The 14,282-nt window shown below is 32.3% G+C and overlaps 2 protein-coding genes across 3 annotated transcripts; one reads left to right on the top strand and one right to left on the bottom strand.

Moving 5' to 3' along the window:
• Positions 1 to 12,325, top strand: LOC116345375 (serine-enriched protein). 2 transcript variants are annotated; one of them, XM_031774674.1, is made up of 9 exons: positions 7 to 814; positions 1,775 to 1,993; positions 2,082 to 2,240; positions 4,562 to 5,011; positions 5,309 to 5,449; positions 6,137 to 6,196; positions 6,341 to 6,462; positions 6,536 to 7,056; positions 7,144 to 12,325. In XM_031774674.1, exons 2-9 carry the CDS (start codon positions 1,823 to 1,825, stop codon positions 9,123 to 9,125), a joined length of 3,606 nt encoding a protein of 1,201 aa, XP_031630534.1. In that variant the 5' UTR covers positions 7 to 814; positions 1,775 to 1,822; the 3' UTR covers positions 9,126 to 12,325. The 2 variants fall into 2 exon arrangements, with proteins under 2 accessions (XP_031630533.1, XP_031630534.1); XM_031774673.1 differs by lacking the exons at positions 6,536 to 7,056; positions 7,144 to 12,325 and adding an exon at positions 3,106 to 3,144 and having other exon boundaries at positions 1 to 814; positions 6,137 to 6,445.
• A 608-nt stretch (positions 12,326 to 12,933) lies between these two features.
• LOC116345376 (ubiquinone biosynthesis O-methyltransferase, mitochondrial) lies at positions 12,934 to 14,179 on the bottom strand. The gene is made up of 4 exons (XM_031774675.1): positions 13,917 to 14,179; positions 13,721 to 13,847; positions 13,234 to 13,645; positions 12,934 to 13,163 (listed from the first exon to the last, which is right to left on the bottom strand). The coding sequence occupies exons 1-4, from the start codon at positions 14,105 to 14,107 to the stop codon at positions 13,051 to 13,053; spliced, it is 843 nt and encodes a 280-aa protein (XP_031630535.1). The 5' UTR covers positions 14,108 to 14,179; the 3' UTR covers positions 12,934 to 13,050.
• Between the last annotated feature and the right edge of the window lie 103 nt (positions 14,180 to 14,282).

Below are 14,282 nucleotides of genomic sequence, written 5' to 3'. Positions count from 1 at the left end.
TTTTTTCTATATGTTCAGAAATAAAAAATAGATGTAACAAGTGAAAACAGCTTCGGATACAGTATAACGAACAATATTTAATTTTCAAAGTGATTTACTTAGCATTACTCTTTCACCCTGATTCGATATCGAGTCATTTTGATTTAAATATGTTCAAAATCGAAAAGTGTGTGTAATAAATGAACGAAGAACTGAGCATTTAACGTAAATAATTGTTGACTTACTCTTTATATAGTGCTGGTATTGAGTTAAGTGTTCGCAAAGTGCCTGACGGATAATAAAAAAAATAAAGACGAAAAAGTAGATGAATAAAACACTGTTGAACTGAGATTATCAGCAACAATTGATTTAAGTTAAACAACAACAAAAAAGTTCAACGATTGATAAAACGCACATTGAAGAGTAAACCACCCAGTACCTTAAATTTGTTCCGAAGATTTGGTTTCGTGAAATTTACCTACAAAATAAAACAACATCAAAATAAAATAGAAAATGATTTAACAGTAATACTGTTCATCATTATCATTATCATCGTAATCATCAAATTTATAGAATAAAAAAAAGCAAAGTTTATTGACTTACTGAGACTGAAACAAAAAAAAATTAGTGAAATCAACCAATCTCATCGAGACTGATCTCATGAAGCACCATCGATTGTCATACTTCCGGATTTATCTACAACATATATAATTAAATTCAATATATATATTTTATGAGTGCTCTAAATCATTTCAAACAAAGAATTGATTCAAGTTTTCAATTGCCTTCGAAGTAAAAATTTCCGACAAAACAGGAATCTTAGTTGAAAAATTAGGTAGGTCCATACAAATAGATACGTATGCATATCATATTCATTGTTTCTCTGGCCTTAAATGCCTATTGTTTGCGAATACAATTGTTATGCCTTCGATTTTCAATTGTTTTAACCAGGGTTTTTAACACAAATATTTAACTCGAGTAAATAATTTCAGCTCAGACAAAAGGAGCATTCAATAACACACTATTACTTTCATACAAACTTTCTATTTACTTGAATTGTCAGTCAACATATAGATTCAAGTTCATTAATTTGGTTACCATTCAATATGTATACATGCATCAAATTGAAATGCGCTAACGAAGTCTCGTTGTTTTGAAACATTTTGACTGAGAAAAAGAAAAGAGTTTAAGCGATTTTGAAAGTCACATTTTGTTAATCAGATAAAAACATTTACAAAAGTCGAATTTGTGTCGAAAAGGATACATTTGGGTGTGACCTTCACTGTATCAAATTTATCGAGACATTTAATAACAAAATATAAGTACTTAATTACATGGACTTGAAATACAGTTGAACAAATTTTTTTTAAAAGAAGTTACCGTACTGCTTCTGACATCACACAAAAACTTTGAAGCAACAAAAGATGCGTCAAGTCTGAAAAAAGTATATTCGATTTCATTTTGTCAATATTTACGAATTAAATGAAATTGCAATTGATTTGAAACAAGCATTCAAGTGTACTTTATTAAAACTTGATAGTCGATAAACTTTAGTAGCATCGATAAAGTTTTCGGATCAGAAAAGACGATTCATCTATGTACAATGTATATTCATGGTCGAAGCAACAGTAGTGATATATGTTCAAATCTGTTTTGACATGAGATAAAAAAAATGTGTGAAATGCAATCATGGAAATGGAATTTACTTCAATTTTTCATTTTTACAAGACATATTCCAATATGTTTTCTGAGAGATAAACTTTTTTTTTTCTCTTTTCGTTCGGAAATCTTTCAGATAGCATTATTTAAAGAATACAGATAGAAAAACTTCTGAGCAAACAAAATGCCTGAAGTGCTTACATTATCTAGTATGGCCGATGCCGAGCCAGATTTGTCAACGTTTGAGAACAAAACTGGATTGGCTGAGGATATGAAATTTTTAGCATCAATGCCAGAGCTGTGTGACGTAACATTCCTTGTTGGTGATACCAGAGAGCCCGTTTGTGCCGTAAAGGTATGTTTAATAGGTTTCATTTTTTATTATCCAATATGATGACTGTATGCTGAACTTTGGATTTTATTGTGTATATCACATAATATAGGCTGTACTAGCGGCTCGATCGCGTGTATTTCAGAAGATGTTATATCAAGCTCCATCGCCACAACGTAAGAAGGAGCCACCACCACGTGAGAATAAACTTCGACTTTTTTTGAAACGTTCATCTGAACCACTTCTGAATTTACAAAATGCAGCGCAACAGGTAATTTGTGTTATTCAAATGTATTCATCTTCAGTCTCGACTATATCGACCGGTTCTTTTTTACGGAGTTTCTCTATCAAAATTATTTAATTTCAACACTGTTTGTAGTTTGATATGAAATAAAAAATTTATCCATAAATTACGACATTTCTCACACAGAATTCGATGTGGGTTTTCAACACAAAAGAAAAACAAGTTATTATTAACTGTGGTAGTGTGTGCAGTATAGCTTGAAAATAAGCTCGACAATATACATGGTCTTATTAATGGAAAACTTAACGTTCTCCAAGCATAACTTAGAATAAACAAAAAAGTTTTCGATAAAATTTCAAATATACTTTTCTATTTAACGTGTGCCCATAATTTATGCAATCGATATTTTTCGCATTAATTCAGGCTTCAAAAATTCCATATCCTCTACTAATGGTGTTGAGACTTTTTGTTTTCTTTTGTTTTATTATTTAATTTTGTTGAAAGCATTTTTAAATTTTTCAATTTATATGAGATCAAATGAGAGAAGAAGAAAAAATAAATGAAGAGAAAGAAACGTTCATAATATTTGTTTCAATAATTTTCTATTAATATCCATAAAATTCCGATGTTTTATTTTTGTACAATGAATATTAAATATGTATTATACTTTGTCCACCCTCATAATGTTTTATATACGTTTTATATATATATATATATATATAATTGTAAATGTTCTCGTTCTTTCATTTATTTGAGTAACATTTAAATGCTCAATACATAACTAAAGTTTAAAAAAAGAAAAGAAAAACAAAATTAACTCAAACAATATCAAATTAAATTTCAAACTGAAAAACAAAATCATGGGTGTACATTTTATGTATGTGCTTTATAGAGAAGTGGGTTCAGCCAACAATTGGCTCCAATACCAGAGGTAAATGAAAACTCTCTTAGCATCTATTAGAAACAGTTAAAATCAATATATAAAGCTCTAGGGGGAAGACACGGTTTTTTTTCGTTCAGTATATAACCAGATAGTTTTCAACCATTTTGCCATAAATTATACAAATGGTCTACGTATTTATGCATTTGTATTACATTAGCCAATGCATTTTTATCATCGTCACCCGAGTTCAAGTCACTCAGTTGTGTGCCGTACGTTGAGAATGTATCAATTAGCATTTATTCATGAACAGCAGTAAACTCATCGCAAGATAGATGTATTGGCAATGTAGAATGAAAGTGGTGTCTACCCCCTGGATAAAGCTACACTTACTGTTTTTTGAGCATTTCATTTTTTCATCTTTAAATTCGATGTATTTAACTTCTATCTCTTTTTGAAAAAACAATCAATTCATATGAGCATCTCTTGGTATTGATTAATATATGACTCTTTTTCTCGTAGATGTATTCTTCTTCTTCTTCTTCTTCTTCGTGATACAAACATTTTCCGCATTAACAACTTCAGAACAAAAGAGATTGTTTTCTCGGCAATATCGTATTTATTCGCTCATTTAAATAATTGCTCATTGTTGACCACAATTGAATTACGCTCTTTGTTCACCAAGTACGCATTGCAATCGCATTGAGGTTTTCAATGGCGCCAACTATTTAATGGATGAATGGAGTAATTTTGCATTTAATAATTCAATTTGAATTTAAATGAATGAAATGAATGCGAAGCTTTTATCCATCAGCGAAAGCATTCGCTCAATTTTATCGTGTATCTGAGTCATCTGGGTCTTATCAGTAATATAGACGATTTCTATGGACACTTTTCAATGACATCATTATTTAAATAGAAATTGTTGATGGCAAAAATATTTTCTGCGGAAATGAAAAATACTTTCGAATTGTTTTGATTCGACATCATCGAACAGTACATCAACTTGTAGAAGCTATTCTCTTTTGATTTGAAGTTGAAAAAAATACTTTTTAAAAAAATACAAGCATTTAGATAAGCAAATATCATAAACTTTTTCAAATGTTATTCCTCTAGTAGTATTGGATCATTTTATCTTTTGCTATTCATCTATTTGTTGTTAATTTGATGTTTTTGATTACTTTGTATCACATAAATATGTGTACTTCTAAGGCAAAATATGAATCTGTGACTAAATATTTTTCTAACTATTTCTGATATATATATGTGCTCACTATGAGCAATTGAACAATGGCTGTTTGAATTTCACAAAATCCTTGTTCTACTGTTGTTTTGTAAATGTTTCTGGCATGATTGTTATTGTCTTTTGTACTGATCTTTCGCACACATAATAATAAGAAAACTTTCGGTCCCAAATTAAAATATTGGATTTGTTTGTGTTTTTTTGTCTGTTTCAAACCACCGACAGCCATCTGGACAAGCACATCAAACGTTAATTATTGAAGAATTTGAACCGGACGTATTTCGTCAATTGATCGAGTACATACATACTGGATGTGTAACATTACAACCACGAACATTGCTTGGTGTCATGAATGCGGCTGATTACTATGGATTGGAAGAATTACGACGGGCATGTGCTGGTTTTGTACAATGTTGCATCAATGTGGACACAGTGTGCGCTTTATTAGCATCGGCTGAACGTTATATTCAATACAAATGTACGAAAAGTTTGGTACAAAAAGTACTTGAGTTTGTTGATGAGCATGGCAATGAAGTTTTAAATTTGGGTAGCTTTACGTTGCTTCCACAACATGTTGTTCGTTTGATTTTGGCCCGTGAAGAGTTACGAGCTGATGAATTCACCAAATTTCAGGCGGCTTTGATGTGGAGCAAAAAATACTGCGACAATAACCCGGTAAGTGAAGGTTTTTTCTTTTCATTTGACAACAATTGGCTTAGGTTAACGAGACACGTGCGCCTTTGGTATATTTAAATAATCAATACAATTTTTAGACTCTTACACAGTAAAATATATACGTATTTATGATTTTACCTATGAGTGTCATTTTATGTTCGTCTTTATGATGTATTTATATATTCTTTTGATATTAACAAACAACGAATAATATTTTGAGTAGTGAGTTGATTTCAGTTTTATTTGCAAACAACTATTTAGACTTTAAGCACTAAAAGTAAACAGTTTTTTTACCAGAATGTGCCGCTGAAGGAAGTGGTTGGGAATTTTCTGGAATATATACAATTTCATAAAATTCCTGCTAATGTTTTGATGCGAGAAATACACCCGCTAGGCTTGGTACCATATTCGATAATTATGAATGCCCTAGCATATCAGGTAAATTAATATTTTCACACACCCACACACACACGTAAACTTTTTTTCTTTAGATGCTTTTCAATACATTCACATTACGCGTTTGATATTATTTTGAATTTTGATAAAGACGAACATATTATTGGTCATAATTATGATTGATATAAAAGATTTCTCTCGTAACCTCATTTAAACAAAAATTCATGATATATTTGCTTTCAATAAAATAAATCAAGTTTTAGATGACAATGTACAAAATATGTTGTGCTTGAAAAATGCACAATTTGATTGTTAGTTTAAAAATAGCGCATGTCTTTTGAATATTTTTTGTTGTGTAAATAAATCAGTTAACTAGAATTTTCGATTACCTGTAAATTAATTCCAACAAAATGAAACATGTAGCGTTTACTCCTTGTAAATATGAATATATTCTCCATTTTATGGTCACCTCATTGAATAGTTTGAATAGATAAGAAGTATGTGCTTCCGTGCACCTCTGACGTTTCTTTTAGAATGATTTAGATATAGAAAATAATTGAACAAGTCTATCAAGACATTAATTTGATAGTAAAATTGATTGAATCAATCATTTGTATATTCAATTCATTTTCAGTAAAAAAGAAGTTGTTTAGAGTGAAAAAAGCATGCCTTAATGTTTGTATAGACAATTCGAAAAATTAATAATTCTTGAATTTTCAATAAATACAGGCCGATCCGGCAAGTATTGATCCTGGTAATTTGTCGCCAAATTCGAGTCGTGTCAGAAGAGCGCGAGCATCACAAGGACGATCAATGTCAGTACAAAGTTCTTTAGATCCATATGGATCAAACACAACACTTAGCTCAAGCGGCAGCGATCCCGCCAGTGGGACGACTCATAGCAACTAACAAAGGCTAAACGGCCCCTCTTCCCATCACCACCACCACTCCAAGCACCTCCCAAAAATCCGCAAAGCCAAATCACAAAGCTTCCGTACCAGACGCTCTCCCTCTGAACGTCGAAGTCCAAACTCTTTTATACCATTTAATCTTGGGTAAGCTTTTACATGCTTTTACAATGAAAACAAAAGAAAAACTATTTTAATTTGATCTGATTTTCATTTTAAGCCCAAACACCACAATCGAACGTAAACGTAGTCCATCACAAAAAAGCCCGAGCATTGTGTCGATGTCTCAGCAAGAAAGTAAAAGTTTTGGTAGTATGTCGTCAAAGAGCCCATTTTCTTTATCGCGTCAAGGTACATTGCGCACATCTCATTCGCGTAAAAATAGTACTGGACATACATTGACCTTGAATACTGGCCGAAGAAGTCCAAGTCAGCAATTGATAAGTCCTGCAAGTGGCCGAAGATCTCCAGTATTCCTAATGTATGATGGTAATCGGACGCCGCTCGATTTACTGGAACACAGAAAAAGTCCAACAACAATGTTTCCGGGAAATAGTAAAAGTCCAACTGGACATCGTAGCCCGCTGGGCTTTGGTCCAGAGTTTGATAGACGCAGTCCAACACCAACGGTACACGTACAAGAAAAAAGTCCCACCGCTGTATTACTAGGTTTCGATGATGGCCGACGTAGCCCAACGATACAAGTACAATCACGTCGATCGCCAATCAATTTTCCACAAGGTACATTTCAATTGCGACGATTTACAAGATTTTTTTTTAAATAATTTTTATTCTAATTTCTTGTGCTTTTTTTGTTATTTTGAAAAGGTTTGAACACATTGCATGTACCACCGATCACAGTATCGAATCCCTCAGAAAGTTGTGGAATTACAGAAAAAATGTATGATGTATCTTCTTCGCCTGAAATACCAACATCAGACACTGGTGCGCAAAACAAACAATCTCCAAAAGAGGAGCAACCAGTTGAAGTAAATGAGCCACGGAAAGAGCGTAGTGTGATGAGAGAACTTTTGGCTTTTGTACGAATTCCTTCCAAGAAATCAGCAACACGAACGGGAAAATTTGCGGCCGCATTTTCTCGAGCTGAATCAAATTCAGCAACACCATTAATACGACAAAGTACATTTACTAGTGCACCAAGAGCGTCTAGTGGTGCAGCAAAAACTGCTGTTACAAAACAACTATCCGAGGCCGGACTTGAGTCGAAAATGTCATTGAAATTATTAAATTCGAAAATGTCGTTTCGCTTACGACGCACCGTTGAAAAAGCAAAAGATAAAAAATCAAGCGGCGAGGAAATTAGTGACTTGGAAACTGATCCAAAAGCTCAAACATTCGAATTAGATAGTGTTCGATTTGAAAAGGTCGGCGAATCATATATAAAACATGAGAAAATTCGTGAAGAAACAATCGAAGATGCAACTCCAAGTCCAGTTCAAATAGTCAACATAAATACACTAGATTTTGATAAGCAAAATAAAAAAGTAGTTAGTAATATAAAGTATAATGTGCAGATGCGGAAGGGAGGAGCGAAGCCACAAAATCACGGACAAATGCGAGATGAAAATAGAGAAAGTGTTGATAGCATCAAGGATGATGGAATCACAATCAATGGAAATCTAACGCATGCCACAAGTTTCACTGAGGAGGCGGTTAACACACTCAAGAATGCACTCGAACATTTTGTGTTAAAACCGGAACCAGTGTATGCGAAAAAAGGTGCAAATACGATCAAGGATGTTAGTTGTGGTGAACAAAAAACTGAACTGCAATGTCCCACATTTGAAATAATGCCACCATCACGTCGATCATCATTTGATCCGCCTCGTTCACCGTATTTGGAAAATTTGCGAAGCCCATGTGAAACCGATCCGGAGATAATGAATTTAAATCGCCTGGATTCGGCTGGTGATAGTTTTGAAATGATTGATACAGATCGAAATCATGAATCAAGTTTTGAGAGCCGATATCCATCATCAAGTCACACCAGCTTTGAAATTTCACGTTATCAATCGACTAGCTGCGAAGATCAAACAAGTAGCTTTGAAATTATCGACAACGATGATAAGAATACCGGTTTTGATATTCGAAAATCATCAATTGACATTGTTGATGTGGAAACATTTCAAAAACGCGAAAAAACTACATATACCGGACTGCGTAAATCATCAATTGAAACTCACTTTGATTTTGAATCGCCTTCATCACGTTTTTCCACGCCACGGGCGAAAAAACAAATATCCGAACCAAATAAACATCACTGTTTAAAAAGTCATTATTCGGCATCACATCGTGCTCGTAGTCCATTACTCAATCAGACATCGTCAAATTATAGTTCGCGTGACAGTCATGATTCATACAGTTATTCGTCAAGCAAATGGCATCATCAACAACAGCATCAAAGCATTACATCACCGCAGCGAAGCCCATTTGCCGATCCAACGAAGCAACATTTTCCACATTTCGGTCAATCAACGACTGGTTTTATTTGCACCGATCAACGATGCGCTGCAATATTCGAGCCCAGACCATGTTCAACATCATATCTAAGCAGTCATTTGACATCGAGCTCCGAATTTGATGATTGCTCACCATCGCCACGTCGAGCGGCTAGTGCCTCACCAAAACATACATTCACATTTCGAATTGTGCTGAAAAAAGTCGATAGTTCACCAGATGCATTGTATCCATCGGCCGAAAGAAGACGCAGCAAAGATCGGACTACAGACCGCATTCGACGTCGAGATAGTCGAAAGAAGAGGTTTTGGGAAACGGGAAAGAGCTTTTAATTTCAAAAAAAGAAAGACAAAGATAGAAAGAAGAGCAAAAGAGCAAAACAATGAAGCATAATAAAAATCATTAAATCTTCGATGGAAGTTAATGTATTGAATAAGTGAAAAAAAAAGTCGTATCCAATTTTTGTATTTTCCACTTTTAAAAATCATATACACCTCATCGTATTTTTTATACAAAAACATTTCTCATAAAAAAAAAACTGTTGAATGTGTGGCAAATAAAATGTGTTTATCGTTATAAATTAGATAGGAAGCAGAAACTCAATTAAAATATTTCTGAAATAGAATCATTTCAACAAACTAATTTGAATGCGATCTCTAAATGAATCGAAGAATTCATCGAACATCATATTTCCATTTTAAGCGAGACGACATTCGACAAGATGTTTATTGCTTATGCAATAATGAAATTCTTTTATTAAATAATTTACAATTGAACGATTTAAAAGAAGATACCAAACAAAAAGAGAAACCAGAGCATATACTGAGCATAGATATATATCCGGGATATTTTGTGAGTATCCGATATTTATCGCAGCCAGATATTATAATGGAGTGAAAACAATAGAAGTGATTGTTATAGGTCTAAGTATAAAACCATTTACATTACTACAACCACTATAACAATAACTTCTATTGTTTTTACTCTATTTCAAAGTCTGGCTCCAATGAATATCGGATACTGACAATATATCCAGGATATATATCTATGCGTAGTATATGCTCTGAGAGAAACCATTAAATTTACTTTTCCCTTTGGGTAAACTTCATACAAGGAATCAACAACTATGTCAACCCGTTTTTTTTCTAAATGAACTATATTAACATAACTGCTGACGTTCCAGCAATGTATTAAAAATTATCAAATTAATTCAATACTGGTGTTGAGATGCTTTAGTTATTATTAACATTTAAATTAGGTATAATGAATATTACCTCTTGTTCGTTGTGATACTTTCATTTAAAATAATATTTATTGTGAAGAAATGAGTTCATGTGTTTTATGATTCGTGTGTGTAGACAAATGTATTATTTTTCTTTCTTGAAGAAATTTGTTAATGTATTTGAAATCACCATTGAATTAAATGGGTGCAAAATGTTTTTGTGAAATATTCCCTGAATTTGAGGGGGAGAGGGGACAAGAATGATATTTTAGAATAAAGGATAAGTTGATAGGATCTTTTAAAAGAATAAATGCGACCAGTTGCAAATATCGTGTATATGTATATGTTCATCCTGTTGACGAAATAATAATAATAATAATAATAATAATCGTAAGAGAAATAAAAGAACTTCCTTTTTGTCTCCGTTTTATTTCTCTATTATTAAAAATGTATCTGATTAGAGAAATGAATTTATCCGAAATGTTTTACGATTTTTATTCGAAATCATGACTATCTCTTAAAATGCAATTTAACCAATTAAGCAATGTCAAGTTTAGTCTTAAGGAAACACAAAAAGAATATTGATGAAAAGAAAACGCTCAAGTGAAATCAAACATTATATACATACATCGATGACGATGTTAAAGACATTTTATTGATTGAATTTTGTTCGAATGCATAATGTTCATACATGTATGATAAATCGATTGATTACCATCTGAATCGACCGAAAATAATTTTATTTTTCATCAATATACAAAGAAGATTGTTCTCGTTTATGTGTGGTTAAAAGAAATGTATGGTGGTAAGGGTAATATCTCGCACACTTTGTAATTCATTCTCCCTCAGATCAGTTGAAACAATGAAATGTCGTCTGATGAGAAAAGCAAAGAATGTGATGTTGTATGACCTTACACTCCCGGTGTTTATTACAGCCACCTTTTTACTTGTGTCTTTTATATGCAATCTTCACATATTTTATCTATTTGTTTTCTCATTGCTGAGACTAATGTAATTTTAAATAGTAAACAAATATTTTATCTAATTGGCCATCGTTGAATTAACAAAAATGGCCAATTTTCAAATTCGTACTAACCAAATAAAAAATCAGACTGTCAGCGATTAATAAGAGCGACATTTTGCGAATTGCATTTCTGCCGACAGAGCAAAAACACTGGTAATATATATACATGTATGGTATTTTGTCACTCAAACTAAAAATGAAAACCATTCGAATAAGCAACGTTAAATCAAATGTTTAGAGAAAATAATTATATTTTATTAAATGACAGATAAACTCAAACCAGATTCTAAAATTCAAATGTGTGCAAGAAGTAAACAAAAATACAATCTCGTTAAATGCAACTTATTTATATTGACGCTAACAGTGTAAGATGTAACGAATTTATTTTCTCAATCCTATTCCAAGAGATGTGTTATATCACACGCTTTTCACGATTTTGTGTCATTCCCGAAGTTTATAACTTATAATAAGTGTTGTTGTTCGTGTGACATCAAATAAGAAAATGTTCAAGGTGAATGCAATATTAAAGGAACAGGTGAAGATATAGATATCAAATGGAATATCAAAAAGAAAAAAAAAACTCCTGTTTCGATTTGAAACATTCAAAGACATGTGTTTTAAATATTTTAATTTGATTTTTATTAGCAAATATACGGGTAGGGTAATCATCGGTTTCCGGACGAACAACATTTTTTCTTTAGCTTTCTTACGATAATGTTTTTTTTTCGTCCGGAATCTTATGTCCTTCACCCTATTCGCATATATTCTCAACGACTGAGATTTCACAACAAAATGAACTTATTTTAATTTTTTTAGATAATCGTTTAACATTCATTTAACAAATATATAGAATTTATCGTGTTAAAGTTATAGTGCCAAAACAAAATCATTTTTATCCAATTTGTTCATTATTTTCCGTATAATTGATATTTGCGATCAATTTGAAATTCCTACCGACATTTTTATGTGAAATCTTTGAATTTAAGAAATGATTATAAGATTTAAAAAAAAATGCATTCAAGAATTCATATGTTTATGTGTAACTGAAGAACAATATTTTGAGCACTTTGCAGTCAATGGAAAATTCCATGACACAAACATTTCATTGTATATAATGTGATTTTTGTTGTCGTATATGTTCGTTCATAAATATTTTCATGATCTGTTAGATGTTTGCTTTCCGTTTTTCAAGTTGAAAAGAAAACATCATAAAATATATACTTTCAAGCAAATTGATTTCATATAATTTATCATAAATGTTTTGATTTTTTTCTGGACGAAATGAATAAATGACTTTTTTCTGAATAAATCATTGCTTGTTTCTATCATTATATGTTGAATATTTTCTCATATTCATCGAGTGTGTTGGCAGCTGATGGCAAGCGGAAATCGATCTTCTTAAAGTGAAGTTTGTGGAAGAATTTAAATATAGAATGAACAAGCAAAAGTTTTTCATATGTTTCTTCTTATTGACGTCAAACGCATTACATCTACATATCTGAGTTCATATTTTTCAAAAGATTTTGCTATTCTAAGCATGATTCAGCGTACATTAGATGAATATTGTGGTCAAATGAATGTGTACTGTTTTCCTTTTTTTTTTTTTGTGAACCATAAAAATATATTTATGCTTATAAGCAGAATATGTATCCGTCAATCTGTAGGTCAATAAATATCTCGAACTTTTGCTAAACATCCAAACGCATATGCATTCGTATCCACGGGTAACCAAATCCAAACGTATATTCACAATTTTCGGTTTTTAAGTAAATACAATGAAAAATCAACATCAATTCACATTTGAATTTTTCGTACAATTCAAAGCGCCATCTAGATTTTTTTAATTCTTACAGCGAAAATACAATATTGAATAAATGGATTATTTTAAAATGTGTGCTGAATCCATTAAGATTTTCCGTTATTTAAGATTTTATTTCATCGTCAGCTATTTTTTAAATGCGACATTTCATAATCATGCGTTTAATGCTAATAATTTATCAAATGCAATATTTCATGACTTCACTGCTTGCAATGCATATGAAAATTGATTGTGTTTGGTCCAGATCCATTTTTGTCTCCAAAATTCATATAAAAATCCATTACAAATGACAGTTGAACATCCACCTGGAAGAAAAATATCGATAAGTAAACCCCAATTCCAAAAGACCAATTTCAATGTTTTCATTTTACGTACATTGTTCTAAAAGTTTTTGTGTGTCTCTTGGTGAAATGAATTTATTCCAGTCGTGTGTGCCTTGTGGAATCATATTAAGAATATATTCGGCACATACAATGCCACCCAACCATGCCAACGTAGTTTTATTAAATGTGGTTATGAATATTGATCCTCCAGATCGAAGCGGTGCTGTACATAACTTTAAGAATGTTTCTTTATCATCAACATGCTCGAGCACCTCAGATACAACGACTGCATCATACTTTGTACTTGTTCTAGAATTGTGTTCTTCAATTGTTTCAGAGCGATATTCAATGCGTTTGGATAATTCGTTACTTGGCGGATACCTTTGCAAATGTTTATGGGCGGTTTGAATGAGTACATCACTGGGGTCGATTGCAACAACTTGTGCGTGAATGCGAGCCAATTGCTAAAAAAAAGTTTTTGAATGACATCAGTTGGGTATTGTTAATAAATACTCTTTTGAAAAATATCAACTTCGTACCTCCGTTAAAATGCCAGCTCCACAGCCAATTTCAAGAATTTTTACATTTTCCAAAGGTTTTGCTGAACTTATTTTATCTTTATTTATACCGGCTATTCCAACCAATCCATCTCGAATAAATGGCACACTATGATTATTTAAAAAAATAAAATAGAATATAAGCAATTTAGAATTAAATGATATTTTCGATTCGTACCGAATTTTATTCAATGAATGCAGCGGTGCTACTGGTCCTTGGGGATTCCACCATCCGTCAGCTAGTTTTGAATGATGTTCCACATCATTTGTATCAATCGTTGAATTATGATTAAATCTTTGGACAAAATTAAGAAACCGGGCTACACCATTTGTGCGGTAACAATGTCGAACAGTTGATATGGATTGCATGGTAATTGCTCTTATCGTTCAGCACTCGGTGCTCTTACAAAACAAAAACAACAAATCGCTCAACACCGAATGACAGTTGACATTTCAACGGTGTGCAACCCTAACTCGAATGGTATACAGCCCTGCATTATCGACTCGACTCTTTTGAGTGAAATGTCAATATGTATAAGCAATG

This window comes from Contarinia nasturtii, unplaced genomic scaffold (assembly GCF_009176525.2).
Source record: "Contarinia nasturtii isolate CC-2019 unplaced genomic scaffold, AAFC_CNas_1.1 Cnas_scaffold_1240, whole genome shotgun sequence".
In the NCBI taxonomy this organism is placed as follows: Eukaryota; Metazoa; Arthropoda; class Insecta; order Diptera; family Cecidomyiidae; genus Contarinia; species Contarinia nasturtii.
This window is presented reverse-complemented; position numbering and strand designations above follow the sequence as displayed.

Bases quoted from the DNA above. Each gene is read 5' to 3' on its own strand.
- LOC116345375 (XM_031774674.1), top strand. From the start codon at position 1,823: ATGCCTGAAGTGCTTACATTATCTAGTATGGCCGATGCCGAGCCAGAT. The intron at 1,994-2,081 runs GTATGTTTAATA...CACATAATATAG, and splicing joins AGCCCGTTTGTGCCGTAAAG to GCTGTACTAGCGGCTCGATC. The intron at 5,012-5,308 runs GTAAGTGAAGGT...TTTTTTTACCAG, and splicing joins AATACTGCGACAATAACCCG to AATGTGCCGCTGAAGGAAGT.
- LOC116345376 (XM_031774675.1), bottom strand. From the start codon at position 14,107: ATGCAATCCATATCAACTGTTCGACATTGTTACCGCACAAATGGTGTA. The intron at 13,848-13,916 runs GTACGAATCGAA...AAATAATCATAG, and splicing joins CATTCATTGAATAAAATTCG to TGTGCCATTTATTCGAGATG. The intron at 13,646-13,720 runs GTACGAAGTTGA...ACTTTTTTTTAG, and splicing joins GAGCTGGCATTTTAACGGAG to CAATTGGCTCGCATTCACGC.